The sequence below is a fragment of the Mobula birostris genome, chromosome 20 (genome assembly GCF_030028105.1).
Source record: "Mobula birostris isolate sMobBir1 chromosome 20, sMobBir1.hap1, whole genome shotgun sequence".
NCBI classification, from domain to species: domain Eukaryota; kingdom Metazoa; phylum Chordata; class Chondrichthyes; order Myliobatiformes; family Myliobatidae; genus Mobula; species Mobula birostris.
In genome coordinates this window covers 14,263,803-14,279,481 of record NC_092389.1, presented here as the reverse complement: position 1 = coordinate 14,279,481, position 15,679 = coordinate 14,263,803, and the positions used below count along the sequence as shown (strand labels likewise).

The 15,679-nt window shown below is 43.6% G+C and overlaps 1 protein-coding gene across 2 annotated transcripts in view; it reads right to left on the bottom strand.

The window, feature by feature from the left end:
- Positions 1-2,102: 2,102 nt before the first annotated feature.
- Positions 2,103-15,679, bottom strand: part of LOC140185063 (myelin protein zero-like protein 3) — a 34,273-nt gene continuing 20,696 nt past the window's right edge. For both annotated transcript variants that reach the window (XM_072238301.1, XM_072238300.1), the window contains exons 3-6: positions 9,243-9,453; positions 8,069-8,222; positions 7,448-7,505; positions 2,103-6,104 (exon numbers count right to left, since the gene is read on the bottom strand). In XM_072238301.1, coding sequence (XP_072094402.1) covers positions 6,042-6,104; positions 7,448-7,505; positions 8,069-8,222; positions 9,243-9,453 — 486 coding nt within the window. In that variant the 3' untranslated portion in view covers positions 2,103-6,041. The remainder of the gene's footprint in view (positions 6,105-7,447; positions 7,506-8,068; positions 8,223-9,242; positions 9,454-15,679) is intronic.

Below are 15,679 nucleotides of genomic sequence, written 5' to 3'. Positions count from 1 at the left end.
AAGCTGTTCCTGAATCGCTGAGTGTGTGCCTTCAGGCTTCTGTACTTCAGAGAACGAACTAGGTTTACTAAGATATAAAAGAAATGCCACAAATACTATGACAAAGGCTGCTCACAGTGACCAAGAAAATATATTTTTATGGATGCTGCTGGTGGAATGGGAAGTTCTTTCCTTATCATCCCAGTTTTTGAAAATAAGACAAGATTGCTCTGGCTGTGACATCGTCAGGCATTGCTTCAACACTTTTGACAGGAGTGAAATCTGCACAGTTGGCTTTTAAATTCCTTTTAAGCCTGACAAAAGTGGAGACTCTGACACGTAAAGTTGGTAGGGGAACAGCAAAGGCAAAGAATTCTAAACGATTACAGCAAACACAAAAAAACTGAGGGAACTCAGCAGGTCAGGCAGCATCTATGGAGAAGAATAAACAGTCGACGCTTTGGGCCAAGATCCTTCATCAGCACTTACAAAAAATTGTAAACTTGTTTTGGATGAGTGCACCACAAACCAGCCGCTGAAGCATTAGATTGAATGTTGCAAGATCTTCAACACAACAATAAATTAGTGAGAGGTGATACTTTAGCACTAACTGGATATTTTCATTAAATGCTACCAGTAATTCATGAGGTACTAAAGCAAATTAATTAAAATCCTGCATAAAGTATCATATATCAGGGAAAATGTTACACACTTACACTTGAAAACCAATATGCGGGCTCATTTGGCAGGTGATCCATCAGTAGACATAGCTTTGAATATACTCACATTAGGAAATGGGGAAAATTAAACAGGAGACGCAGCAGAAATGATTTCAATGAAGTACGTGCACATTACACAGCATCTGATCAAAGCTGTTTTCCAAATGTCACTCCCACTATTTGAATTATCAATGGTTGTGTGAAAGGGCAATTTTAGCACGCAGAAATAATGCAGCTCAGACCATGAATAAAGACCTACTTTTGAAGCTTCCAGGACAACCTCAAAGGCCACTTTATTGTGTACCTCCTGTTCGAGGTCTTCTGCTGCTGTAGCCCATCCACTTCAAGGTTTGACCTGTTGTGCATTCAGAGATGCTCTTCTACACATCAGTGTTGTAACGTGTGGTTATATGAGTTACTGTCGCCTTCCTGTCAGCTGGAGCCAGTCTGGCTATTCTCCTCTGACCTCTCTCAATTACAAGGCATTTTCACCCACAGAACTGCCGCTCCCTGGATGTTCTTTTTGTTTTTCGCACCATTCTCTGTAAACTCTAGAGACTGATCAGCAGTTTCTAAGATACTCAAACAATCCCATCAGGCACCAACAACCATTCCATTGTCGAAGTCACTTAGAGCATATTTTTCCCCATTGTGAACAACTGAACCTCCTGACCATGTCCGCATGCTTTTATGCATTGAGTTGCTGCCACATAATTGGCTGATTCGATATTTGCATTAAGAGCCGATGTACCTAATAAAGTGGCCACCAAATGTAAATCTACCAGCAAACATTGATACATTGGTGCAATCTGTACTTTTTAAACTCTCTGTCACCACCTGGTGTACCAGCATGTAATCTTGAACTAAAAGGAGCTCCAATCATGTTAGTCAGGAATTTGGATCCAGTAACACTATGCAACATCACAGGAGTATCAGTTCAAAAATAACTACCCTTGTAATTAAGACTCATAACGATGTTAGGGAAAATATCTTCATCTCCTGGGTATCAATTATTCCTTCTAATCAACTGTTCCAATTCCAGTGTCTTCAGTGTCCTGTTCAGTTTAGTTCTGCTATGAGCATTAACTTTGTGCAGGGACAATCCTAAAGTTGTTGGCCGTAATCTTAAAGCTCAACGGTTTTTCAATGGTCATCTATATGTTGGTTGTTACAGAGTTGGAGATGAAAATAATCTATACATTTTTATACTGATTCAAAAGCCAGAAATATAATGCATTCTGAAACCCATCAACATTGAGATCAAGTAAATGTACACATTGTGCATAGGCAATATCTATATAAAGAAAACTATATTAAATGCCATTTTTGGATATATCATATACAATTACAAAATGTATACAAATGTGTAAATAATACAGAAAAAATTTATAACAATTGTATTTTTTTATTGGTAGCTTAAGTTAAACTACATAATTATAACCGCCTAATCATATTATTTATGCATTAGTCATATACTTCAGTGATACTTTATTTCATTTCCAGAAGTATTATAAAATACAATTACAGGGAAATAAATGCAAACATCATGATTGCCACCAAAATAACTAGAGCAATGCTGGGTATAGTAGTCAGGAATACTCAGCAGGCCAGGCAGCATCTGTAGTGAGGAAAGCAAAGTCAACGCTTCAAGTTAATGCACTTTCATGAAAAGTGAGCAATGCAACAGTCTTTGACCAAGTACAGAGGCAGGGGAAGGGGAAGAGAAAGAGAAACCAGAATTTTTGACAATAATTTTGTAGCTTCCATTTACTCATCCCTTTGACCAAGGGTTCCCAACCTTTTTTTTATGCCATGGACCAATAGCATTAAGCACAGGCTCTGTAACTCCAGGTTGGGAGCCCCTGCCTTAGACACACTCGGCAGGTGAGGCAGCATCTGTCGAGGGAAATGTAGAGTCAATATTTCAGGTCAAGGCCTTTCCAAAGGTGTTATAGAGTAACACAGCATGGAAACAGGCTGTTCAGCCCTACTCCTCCATTCTGACCATGGTTCTAGTCCCAAACTAGTCCCATTTACCCAATTTATCTTTCTGAACTCCTCCTATCCATGTACTTTGTGAAGTACCTTCTAAATATTGTTATTGTCCCTGCCTCAAACACGTGCTCTGGCAGCTCGTTCCAATACGCACCATCCTCTGTGTGAAGGTAGAAGTTGCCTGTCAATAGACCCATGCTCTCTAGCTTTTAAGGAGGAATTTTTTTACATGGGGAAAAGGCTATGCATTCACTCTATTTACACCCCACATGATATTATACATCTGTAACATCACCACCTTTATCTCCTAAAGTCATAAACTGCCCGACCTCTCCCTATAACTCCATCCCCTTCTTTGTACTCTTTCCAGTACAATGATGCTTTTACGGATGGCTTAGACCTTAAATATTGACAGATGCTTCCTGACCTGCTGAGTTCCCCCAATGTTGTGTTTGACCAAGTGTAAAGACAGGGAAGGCAAAACACCATCTACGGTCTCCTCTGCTGTAGACACAAGATTTGTTACTTAGCCCATTACAGTCCCTAATCAGCTCATCAGTTCTGATGTGAGGCCATTGTCCTAAAGTGATAAAACCAGGTGCCAACTCACTCGCTAAATAGTGGATCACCATATTGATTTTTTTTCAGTTCTACTTCAAAATACACGATTTTTTCCCCCCCCCGATAAAACAGGGAAAAATTCTTTTTTTTTAAAATGGGTTCTATTGGGTTTAGTGGCTGCCTGTAAGGGGAGGCAAGTCTCAAGGTTGTATACAGTTTACATACTTTGATAATAAATGTAACTTGAAGTACAAAAATATTGTACAAAATATACATTTTGTATTGAAAATTGCGTTGAATGCAATTTTCAAAACAAAGTTTTATTTCGCTGTAGGATGGATGGAAGTGTAAATATACCAGCAGAACGGGTGGAAGAAATCCGGTGTGTAGAGTTACAGGGTACAAATTCAAGACGATGATTGTGAGGCTGTGATATCCAGCAGAGACTTCACGAACAGCCGCAGTAATCGTCCAGGCAATTCACAGTCTCTGCACAAACAACCAGCCATTGTGGTGCAATGGAACATTTCCAGTGTTAAAACCCTTTCTCGACTAATTGTGAAACAGGCTTGACTCAACGCCCATTCATGTCTGAATAAAGACCCAGCATGTATGAGGAAATCCCCGCCTCCTTAAAAGCATGGCTTACCACCGTGGCAGGGGCCCCATCTACATATTCCTCCATTGACTAGGCTAAGTAGACTTCAAATCTTAAAAGAATCTGACCAAATAGTTTGTAGAGTCAGTGTAGAGGAATACCACGGCTGTCATGACTTAAAGTTACTCCAGTTTCATTATGTTATCAGACCAAATTTGTACTCTTTTCAAAAATGACACCGCATAATAATTGAAAATAGGTGATTTTGCTGGAACTAATAAGAATAAAAGGATTAGCATAAGCAAAGTGTGGCAGCTTTGGGCCTGTAGTCACTAGAATTTATAAGAATGCGGGGTAGTCTCATTGAAACCTACCGAATGTTGTAAGGACTAGATAGGATGGATGTGGAGAGGATGTCTCCTATGGTGGGGGTATCCAGAACTAGAGGGCACAGCCTCAAAATTGAGGGATGACCTTTTAGAACAGAAGGAAGGAGGAACTTTTTTTTAGCAGAAGAGTGGTTGTCTGTGGAATGCTCTGCCACAGACTGCGGTGGAGGCCAAGTCCAGTTTAAAGCAGAAGCTGAAAGATTCCTGATTGGTTGGGGCATTAAAGGATATGGTGAGAGGGCAGGTGTATGGGGTTGAATGGGATCCAGGATCAGCCATGGTGAAATGGCAGAGAGGACTCAATGGGCTGAATGGCCTAATTCTGCTCCTATATCTTATGATCTCACGGTCTTATTATTTCTCGTGTGTACATTGAAACATCAGAACATCCAGTGAAATGCGTCAATGATTAACACAGTCTGAGGATTGTGCTGGGGGCAGCCGCAAGCGTGGCCAAGCTTCCGGTGTCAACATAGCTTGCCCACAACTTACTAACCGTTACTAATCCATACGTATTTGGAGTGTGGGAGGAAACTGGAGCACCCGGAGGAAACCCGCATGGTCATGTGGAGAGCGTACAAACTCCTTACAGACAACGGTAGGAATTGAACCCCATTTGCTGGCACCAAACAGTGTTACGCTAGCTATTAAACTACCATGCTGCCCAGTAAAAAAGGAAACATGTCCAAACTCATCCAAAACTAAAAATCAAAAAGGTGCCACTCCCAGGATCAGCCATGGTCTCCGAGAATGTTTGATCGGTTCCTGCTTTTGTTTCTTAAGTTCCTGTCGGCTGAAGCTTTATCTCACAATTGGTGGGCTCCTTAAATTGGGATTGGCTGGGAAAAGAGGGGTAGTCAGGGAGCAGAGAAGTCAGAAGGATCTGTAAGAGGAAGTATCTTCAATTCAAACTGTTCACTTTATTTCTCTTCCCACATTTGTGACCTGATGTGCTGAGAATTTCCAACATCTGCAGATTGTTTTTTATCGAGTTGGTGATGAGGTGGGGAGTTCAGAATCAGGGATTAACTACAGTTCCACTAAACGCCTGCTGATGGCGCTGCTGATCAATGAAACGATTCTACAGGGTCTATGGATGGATATATCCACTGGGTTGCCAGTCTGGAACCATGGGCACCATCCCAGAATAAGGGCATGTCCATGAATCTCTGGAACTCTCTCCCTCAACGAGGTGAGTAGGCTCATCTGTTGAGAATATTCTCAACAGACAACAATAGATTTCAGAGCCATTCCTATGATGCCCACCCACCAAAGTTCTCAACCCCTACCATTAACCGAAAGGTCCGTGGACCCCAGGTTAGGAACTCCTGTACTATACAATGCAAGGCTCATGAGTTGGCCTTGCAAAGGTTGCTAATTATGCATGATCCATCCAGGGTGTTAGGTAGCAAGGGTAGATCACTGGAGAGAGGATAGCAGTAACGACAGCCAGAACCTCACTGGGTTGTACAGTGCACCCTGTATAGAAGGGATAATTAGTGTTCTACTGTTATTCGCAGTTTCCTTTTTATAATGTTTAAATACTGGAAATAACTGCCATCTAGAAAACTATCTCACTGTGACTTTATCCGGCCCATAATTTAAAAAATATACAGATTTATTCATCCCTTTTACCAGTGCGAGCAAGGAAGAAGGTAATATGTTTTGAGACCCAATCCCACCCCCACTCATGCATTAGCTGAAGTGGTGACAGATAAACTACTCCCTCCCTGACACTGATCAGGGAACATCCAGCAAGCCTTCCCAATGATTCCGCCACGGTGCCCGAGACACTGCAGGCTATGTCACCGATTCTGACATGGGATAAAATTGATGGAAATCCTCATCTTCCTCATCCGAATCCTGGAGAGAAACAAGAACAATTTAGTCGCCTTCGAAAATGCCAGTGAATAGACCCTGCATCCTAGTAAATCTCCTCTGCACTCTCTCTGAAGCTTCTACAACCCGTATATATCGTTCCTATAATGAGCCAATCAGAACTGGCCAGAGCTGCAATATTGTCTTGCAGCTCTTGACCTCAGAGCCCCGACTAATGAAGGCCAACGTACCATATGCCTTCTTAACCACCTTGTCAACTTGCGTGGCAGTTAGTCATAGTCATACTTTATTGATCCCAGGGGAAATTGGTTTTCGTTACAGTTGCACCATAAATAATTAAATATTAATAGAACCATAAATAGTTAAATAGTTAAAGGATCTATGGACTTGGACACCAAGATCTCTATGTTCCTCCACACTGCAAGGAACCCTGCCATTACTCTGCCTTCAAGTTTGACCTTCCAAAGTGTAGCATTTCACACTTTTCCAGATTGAACTCCACCTGCCACTTCTCAGCCCTGCTCTGCATCCTGTCAATGTCCCCTTGTAACCCATGACAACCTCCTACACTGCCTACAACTCCACCAACCCTCATGCCAACTGGAAACTTACTGATCCACCCTTCCACTTCCTCATCTAAGCCATTTATAAAAATGACAAAGAGCAGGGGTCCCAGAACCCACTTGTCACTGACCTCCAGGCAGAATATGTCCCATTTACTACCAACTTCTGCCTTCTGTGGGCAAGCCAATTCCAAATCCATACAGTGAGACTCCCAAGGATCCCATGCCTCCCGGCCACACTTTCTCTTCCCCAACATTCTTAAAATTACAGCTTACAAATCGATAAAACACTTTTCAATGTTCATATGCAGACCTATTTGCACAGCTTCCATTCCACTGCAATGGAAGAATTCTTGGAGGAATCTGCAATGGAGGAATAAAGAAATGGAGAATCCCACCCTTTCCCAAGATTATATTTGTGGAACCTTGTATGTGGCTCCCTACAGCTTCCAACTCCTTCTCTGCACACCCTCATAACTTCTGATGTGATAGATTATAAGTTATCATCAGATTGTGTTCGACACAACACTCCTTTCACCACAGTTCCTTATTGCTCTGACCACAGATCTTCAACGCCACAGTAGGGTTGAAACCAGCCCATGGAGCAACAAAAGCTCCAACCATTCCCTCTTTCCCGTCTGCCCACACTCCTCCACCTCATCCTCCCACTCCGAACTGCCTCCCTTCTATCCACCCTAGCCCCTCCTTCTCATCTCGCCCGCCCCTGACTCTCGGCCTCCATCCCTCCCCATGCACCATCCTGAGAGGAGGGTTGGCTTCTGGACACATTGTGCTGGCACTCACCTGCAAACAACGCATGCAAAAGCCGTTCCTTAAACCATTTTCAGAAGCGTCACCAGCTCTGTAAAGAAAGACACCAGCAGCTATTGCTTGTAATACGGCGGCAAGAACAAGACTCATTCCCTCAGAAAACAAATAGCATTTGATTTGACTGGTTCCTTTGGAAAACCTTCTAAAGACCAGGGCTGCAGAGATATTGGGCAGGGGTAGGATGCTTTGGTTGGGAGGTGGGTAGTAGGTGTTTGTGTGGAAATCTCTGGAATGGGGATTGGGAACAGAACGGTGTTTGGGGAGAAGAAGGGAGTCCGGAGCCAGAAAAAGATCAGGGGATGGGATTAATTCAGAATATCTTTCAGAGCCAGAATGGCCATGATGGACCAAATGGCCTCATTCAGTGGTTTGCTGATGAATCACCACCCTGTTTGTCACTGGACTTTATATTCCCATGCTTATTTGGTGAATCATCTCACTGCTCCTTGTCGGACCTTGTTCTGTCTTCCTGGCTGTTAGAATTGTTTTGATAAGTGCTCTCATGAATTGAATTGTGCTTTGGGCGGTTAAGGAAAGGTGACTGATTTCCTCAGTAATCTCAACACCAATCTCCAGTGCCAGTCCTGAGCCTACCCTTCCACCACCTCAATCGATGACTTGGTGGTCGTGGGTCCGCAGAAATCAAATCTCTTGCCCGTCCACACCAGGAGCATGGTGACCACCAGCACAGTGGGCACCACCACCAGCAGCAGCAGCATGACCACCACACTCAGACGGAAAGGGAGCTCTGTGCAAAGAAGAGAAGAAACAGGCCATTCAGCCCAACCAGGAAACGCATGTCCCCTATCCTTCTGTCCACTATATTGCTGCTTTTCAGATTTTTAAATTTCTTTATCTCTCTTGTACCATATAATTTCATTTGGAAACCATCCAAACTATTTTCCTCAATTACTATCTGTGCTAGAAAGTTCCACTTTGTAACTACAATTCCAGTAAAGTTTTATTTTTAAACTTCTTAACTCAAGTTATTAACAATTTGTATTCATAAATCCAGATTTTGGATTGATTGAATTAATTTGGGTAACACAACTTTGCAAGGCGAAGGGTGTGTGAGGAAGGATCTGGAGTCTAGGGATTCTTGGGGTAGGGGTGACACTGGATACTAACTGTTAACCTTGGCAGAGTATCACTAACCAAGATTTCTGTTGATTAGCTCCTGAATAGTCATAGTCATAGTCATACTTTATTGATCCCGGGGGAAACTGGTTTTCGTTACAGTTGCACCATAAATAATAAATAGTAATAGAACCATAGATAGTTAAATAGTAATATGTAAATTATGCCAGTAAATTATGAAATAAATCCAGGACCAGCCTATCGGCTCAGGGTGTCTGACACTCCAAGGGAGGAGTTGTAAAGTTTGATGGCCACAGGCAGGAATCACTTCCTATGACGCTCTGTGCTGTATCTCGGTGGAATGAAGCAGGCCCTCTTACATCCTATGCCCTTTCCTTTGAAGAAAGGTCCTGATGCATCTAAATCCTAATAAAACCTTCCATTCTGGAGAACATCAGATTCAATGGGAATCAATTTTAAAGGTCGGAGCAACAATGTGGGTTGAAGGGCCGGTATTGTTCCATGTTCAACTGTAAAAATGGAGTAAAGTTGAGAGAAGGACAAGATCAAACGTGAGGCCTCTGCTCTGTGGTGAAACGTGGTCACGGACTAAGTGGGTTGAAATAGAGGCACGATTGAAATACAGCATGTACATTTGACAAATACATGCACGTCACTTTGAGCAGCCCACCTTTCTTGGTGACAGTGAGTTCAGTCGTTGGCACCAAACTGCTGACATCCGGTGGGTTCTGCACCACACAGCTGAACGTCCCATTGTCACCCAGCGTCAGGTTCTTCACAACAATTGAAGCGTTGCCATTTCTGAGGTCCCCGTTCCACAGGACCCGGCCCTTCAGCGGAGTGTTCTGTGCAGGGAAGGCTGCAGAGTGATAGTAGAGTATCTGGTGGGAGAGGAAGTGAGAATGATCTGAGGTAAACTCAACCCATAATGGCTGAGCCACAAACCAACCATTTGCAGACACCCTCTCCCACAGCGGTGATGCCGCAAATGTTTTGACTTTCATATTCCGGAAGTAACTGCTGCCTTCTAGTCAACAGCAGTGAGAACTGCCAAGTTGCATAATCTAGAATATTTGGAGATTGTAGCCCAGTGTGTCACATCATTTAGACGAACTCAAGAAAATAGGAGTAGGAGTAGGCCGCTTGGCCTCTAAAGCCTGTCCCAACATTCAAAATGACAACTGATCGACCCTTCTACGCCAGTTTGTCTTTCAAACATTTACCTATCTTCCTTTTAAATACATCTGCCCTCCCCGACCATCTGGGGAGAGAATACCTGGCATTTTTCTACTTTCTGCATGGAGAAATTCCTAGGCACCTCAGCTTTAAATATTTGCAACCTTATCTTCTACCATGTGCCCTCAATTGAAACTCTCACAATGGCTGAAGCATCTCAATATCTACCCATACTACACCCTCAGGATCTCATAAGTTTCAAGAAGATCACTCTTCATTTTTCTAAACTCCAAATACTACAGATCCAGCTGCCTTAGTTACTTGTGATAACCTTCTCCTGACAGCACTGCACCGGAGACTTTTGTACAGTACTGTATTTAATTTCTTAAATAAGGGGATAAAATAAGGATCAAAAGGGAATACAAGCTGTACCCAGTAGATCAGCTCTTCATGCACCAACACCTTCCACAATGGTAACAATACTTCACTATTATTAAACTCCAAACCACCGGCACTGAAAGCCAATACTCCAAAATCAGAATCAGATTGATCAGAAACAGATCCATTTACTTTCTTAATTAGTTGCTGGACCTAATTATGCTAGCTTTTTAGACTTTATCTACAAGAGCACTTACATCCCTTTCTGCACTGGTCATTTTCAGCGTGACTCTAGTTTGGTATCCGGTCTGCCTATTGATTCCTACTTTTGACGGGCATGATGTCAACACCTTCCCACAATAAATTCAATTGCTGAGTTTTGCCTTTTCACTCAACATATCCATATCCTGTTACAGGTTACAAATATTCTTGGCACAACATGCCTATTGATCTTACTTTATTTTAATTCATATTACGTATCTCACCATTGCTGGATTGCCAGCTGTGGGATCTTGCTGTTCACAAACAGATATAAAAGTATATAATTAAGTAAAACTGATATAAAAGTAAGTGGCTTTGTTTAAAAAGTTCTCATATAGCTACTTGGGATAGTTTGGGGTTGTGAAGGATGCGGTTAATTTCAAGGCTAGCTTTCAGTAAAATATATTAACTGTTTAATCAGTCTTTCGGTCGAGGTAAAGGTTTGAACCAGTAGCCTTGCTGCTCTGAGCTGCAATACAAAATACTGCCACTAGGAGGCGCTTCTGCCACACGAGTAAGTGGTGAGCACCTGAGAAACGCACTGGGATTGTCTCCATTTCATAGAATTTCAATACAATGCTCAACCGAGAAGATGGCACGTCTCTTTCTAGACTGCGGGTAAAAGTGCAGGGCAGGTCAGATCAGGTAGGCCAGTCACTGAAGGACAAGAATGCTTGCCTACAGATATATAACAAAGGACGCCGCTTAGATTTTATAAAAATCTGAAAAATCAGGGTTGAAATATCTAACACCAGAGGGCATTCATTTAAGGTGAGGGGGTAATCTCAAAGGAGGTGTGAGGACTAAGTTTTTCACACAGAGAGTGGTGGGTGCCTGGAATGTCCTGCCAGGGGTGGTGGTAGAGACAGATACATTAGGGATTTTTAAGAGACGTTTAGATAGGCACACGGTGAGAGGAAAATGGAAGAAAGTTTTCATTGTGTAGGCAGAAGGGATTAGATTAGTTGGCCATTTGATGACTAATTTATCTGGTTCGGCACAACATTGTGGGCTGAAGGGCCTGTTCCTGTGCTGTACTATGTTCGAATGTTAATTCATCAAATGGGACGAAATTCAAAAGAGGACACAAAGCAGAAAAAAAATCCAAGCAATAAAAGTGTTGAAGAATGTGGTTGTCTAGTATTTGGATGCTATTCGGAGAGAGACTCAAACTGCTCTTGACAGCAAACTCTAGTTTTAACACATACTGTACCGTTGACATTGGTAACTTAGATTTCCTTCCCTCGCAATCAATATGATTTAAAGCGGTGAGGTGGGAGAGGGACCTCCCCCTGTACTGCTGGTGTGTGCCAGTTCCATGTCTGGTCGCCATTCCCATCTAATGGGCTTTTATCTGCATTGAGAGCTGACTTAAACAGAGAATACAGAACGGTACAGCACAGGAACAGACTCTTTGGCCAAGCACAATGAAGAATTAAACCAAATCTCTTTTGCTTGCACATAGAACATACAACAGCACACCACCATACGGGCTTGTCAGCCCATGATGTTGTGCCAACCTTTTAACCTACTCTAGGATCAATCTAACTCTTCCCTCCCATATAGCCCTCTATTTTTCATCCATGTGTCTCTCTCTAAGAGTCTCTTAAATGCCCACAATATATCTGTCTCTACCAGCACCCCTGGCAACGCATTCCATGCATTCACCACTCTGTGCAAAAAAACTACCTCTGATATCCCCCAATAATTTCCACCAATCACCTTAAAATTATACCCCCTTAGGGAATTATACCCCCGTATGAAAAGGGCATTGGTTCTCCAATCTATCTATGCCTCTTATCATTTTGTACACCTGTATCAAGTCATCTCTCATCCTCCTTCACTTCAAAGAGAAGAGCCCTAGCTCACCCAGCCTTTCCTCGTCAGAAGGTTAAGGCAGCACCCTGGTAAATTTCCTCTGCACCCTCTCGGAAGCTTCCACATCCTTCCTGTAATGAGGTGACCAAAACGGAACACAACACTCCCAGTGTGGCATAACCAGAGTTTCATAGAGCTGCAGCATTACTTTGCGGCTCTCGAACTCTTGACCTAACAGGGCACAACAGGAGCCAGGCCACTGCACTGTGCCAGGCTCTGAGGCTCAGCAGGGAAGAGTAAAGTCAGGTGGAGCGATAGTGACAGGAGGCTTGGTACTTAAGAGGACAGGCAGGAAATTCTTCGGCTACGAAAGAGACGCCAGGATGGGCTGCTGCCTCCCAGGTGCTAGGCCAGGATGTCCCAGACCGACTGCAGCATGTTCTCGAGAGGAGGACCAGCAGCCAGAGTTTGTGGTGCACATTGGCACCAATGAAAGGTAGAATTTAGAAAGGAGGAGGTCCTGCGCAGTGAGGATAGGCAGTTAGGGAAGGCTGAAGAGCAGCACCTCCAAGGTAGTAATCTCTGGATTACTCCCAGAGCCATGTGCTAGTCAGGGCAGGAATAGGATGATTGGTACAGATGAATGAGTGGCTGAGGAACTGGTGGAGGGGACAGGGTTTCAGGTTCTTGGATTATTGGAACCTTTCTGGGGCAGGGGTGATGTGTACAAGAGGGACAGGTTGCACAGATGGAGGAGGAGGTAAAAGAGGAGGGGGGTGTTGCACTACTAATGAGGGACAATATCACGGCTGCACTCAGAGGAGTCATAATGGAGGGCTCATTCCTGGAGTCTATATGGGTAGAACTCTAAAACAGGAAGAGCGCTATCACTCTGATGGGATTGTGCTACAGACCCTCCCAATAGCCACTGGGGCATTGAGAAACAGATATGCAGGCAGATTAATTTATTGAGATATAGTGTGGAGTTGGCCCTTCCGGCCCTTCAAGCCACACAACAACCCACTGATGTGATCCTAGCCTAAGCACGGGACAATTTACAATGACCAATTAACCCAACAACAGGTACGTTTTGGGGGAAACGCACGCGGTCACGGGGAGAAAGTACAAACTCCTTACAGGCAGCAGTGGGAACTGAACCCGGGTCACTGATACTGTAAAGCGTTGTGCTAACCACCATGTCAAAGGAAAGACGTAAAGACAATATGGGTTGTTGTCATGGGGGGTTTCAACATCTCTAATATAAACTGAGACTTTCTTGATGCAAGAGGTTTAGATAGGCGGAATTTGTTAGGTGCATCTGTTGCACACTTGGACACAAAAAGGACTTCCAGGCATGGAGAAGTTCAAAATAACACCTTTACTTTTCTTTTAGCAAATTGCGAAGTGACTTTCACACAACATGGTCTTTGAATTAACTTGCAAATATCCGATAATAAACTCATATTTGCATTATCCACAGTCCATTCATCTTTCACATTCATCACACATCTGTGTCGCTACTTTTATGCATCTTTTCACCACTTTTGCTCACCTGGAAAAGCGCATCAGCTTAACATGCGTGCTGGCGGGCCATCTCTGTCTACTCAACGCCAACTGCGCGCTCCCATGTCCCAAGAACCCCTCAGCTGCCCCAAGTGCCTGTGTGAGCTTTACTCATTGTAAACATCAATTAACCTACTAAAATATTACCATTGCTAGTGCAAATGGACATTAATCATGTGAATGAACAAAATGTAAGAAAATTAGGGGCGGTGTCCAGTGTCCATTAATATGCTCCACATTACTGTGGGTCCCACACATCCAGGAGGATATGTAGATAGTCCAAGAGGAGGGGCTGTGCTGGACCTGGCCTGACCAGGTGACCAACCTTTCAGTGGGTGAACAATTAGGGTACAGTGACCACAACTCTTTATGTTTTAAGATAGCTATAGCTATATGCGAGGAAAGGGGACCGGGTCGAGACAACAGAGACTTATGAAGAGGAGTTCTCCACTTGGACTGCACGTGGACATACCCGACCAAAACTTTTCCATGAAGGGCTTCCAGACTGTTCGGGCTGACCAGAAGTGCACTGAGAGCGGTAAGCATAAAGGAGTTGGGGGGTTTGCTGTTCTGGTTAACAACGGATGGTGCAATCCGGGTCATATTACGATCGAGGAACGTGTTTGTAGCCCGGATATTGAACTTTTTGCTGTTGGACTCCGGCCATATTCCACCGAGATGCAACACTGGGCGTCATCAGAGGTTGTTCCTGCCTGTGGCCATCGAACTTTGTAGCTCCTCCTGTGGAGGGTCAGACACCCTGAGCCTATAGGCTGGTCCTGGACTTATTTCCATCTGGCATAGTTTGCATTTTGTTGTTTGATTGTTTGTGGTTTTTGTATTTCTATATTTATGCTCTATTCTTGGTTGGTGCGGCTGTAACGAAACTCAATTTCCCTCAGGATCAACAATGTCTATGTCTATAGATAAGTATGGACCGTGCAGGAGAGTTTTAAACTGGAGCAGGGCAAATTACGAAAGCATTAGGCAGGAACTAAGGAGAGTTAATTGGGAGAAGTTGTTTATAGGCAAGTCTACGTCTGACATGTGGAGGGCATTTAAAGACCAACTGCACAGGGTACAGGACAGGTATGTTCCGGTCAGAAGGAAGGACAAGGATGGCAAGGTAAGAGAACCTTGGATGTCGACAAAGGTGATGAATTTAGTCGAGAAGAAAAAGGAAATCTATGTAAAGCTTAGAAAGCTAGAATCAAACAGAGCCCTTGAGGATTATAAAGAAGCCAGAAAAGAACTCAAGAAGGGAATTAGGAGAGCAGGAGGGGCTGTGAAAAGTCCTTGGAAAGTAGGATTAAAGAGAACCCCAAGGCATTCTATACATGTTCTTTCAGTAAGAGCAGGAGGATAACTAGGGTGAGGGTGGGACCACTTAAGGATAAAGGGGAACATTTGCTTGGAGAGTATGTGGGTGAGGTCCATAATGCGTATCTTACATCAATATTTACCAAGGAGATGGACGTGTAGGATAGGGAGATTAGTGCTGACAGTATTAATAAGCTGGGGCATTTTGAGGTAAAGGGGGAGGTAGTGTTGGATCTCTTAAAGGGTGGATGTCCCAAGGGGGTGATGGGATATACGCTAGGCTATTGAAGGTGGCAAGTGAAGAGATTGCTGGGACCTTGACCAATTACCTCATGTCCTCTCCAGCCACAGGTGAGGCCCTGGAGGACTGGCGAGTAGCTAATGTTGTTTCATTATTCAAGGGAACAAGGGATAATCCTGGAAACTATAGACCGGTGAGTATCACGTTAGTGGTAGGGAAGTTACTGGAGAGAATTTTCAGGGGTAGGATTTATGAGTTTTAGGCCTAATTAGGGACAGCCACCGTGGCTCTGTGTGGGGCTAACTTGATTGAGTCCTTTGACGAGGCGACGAGGGCGATTGATGAAGCTA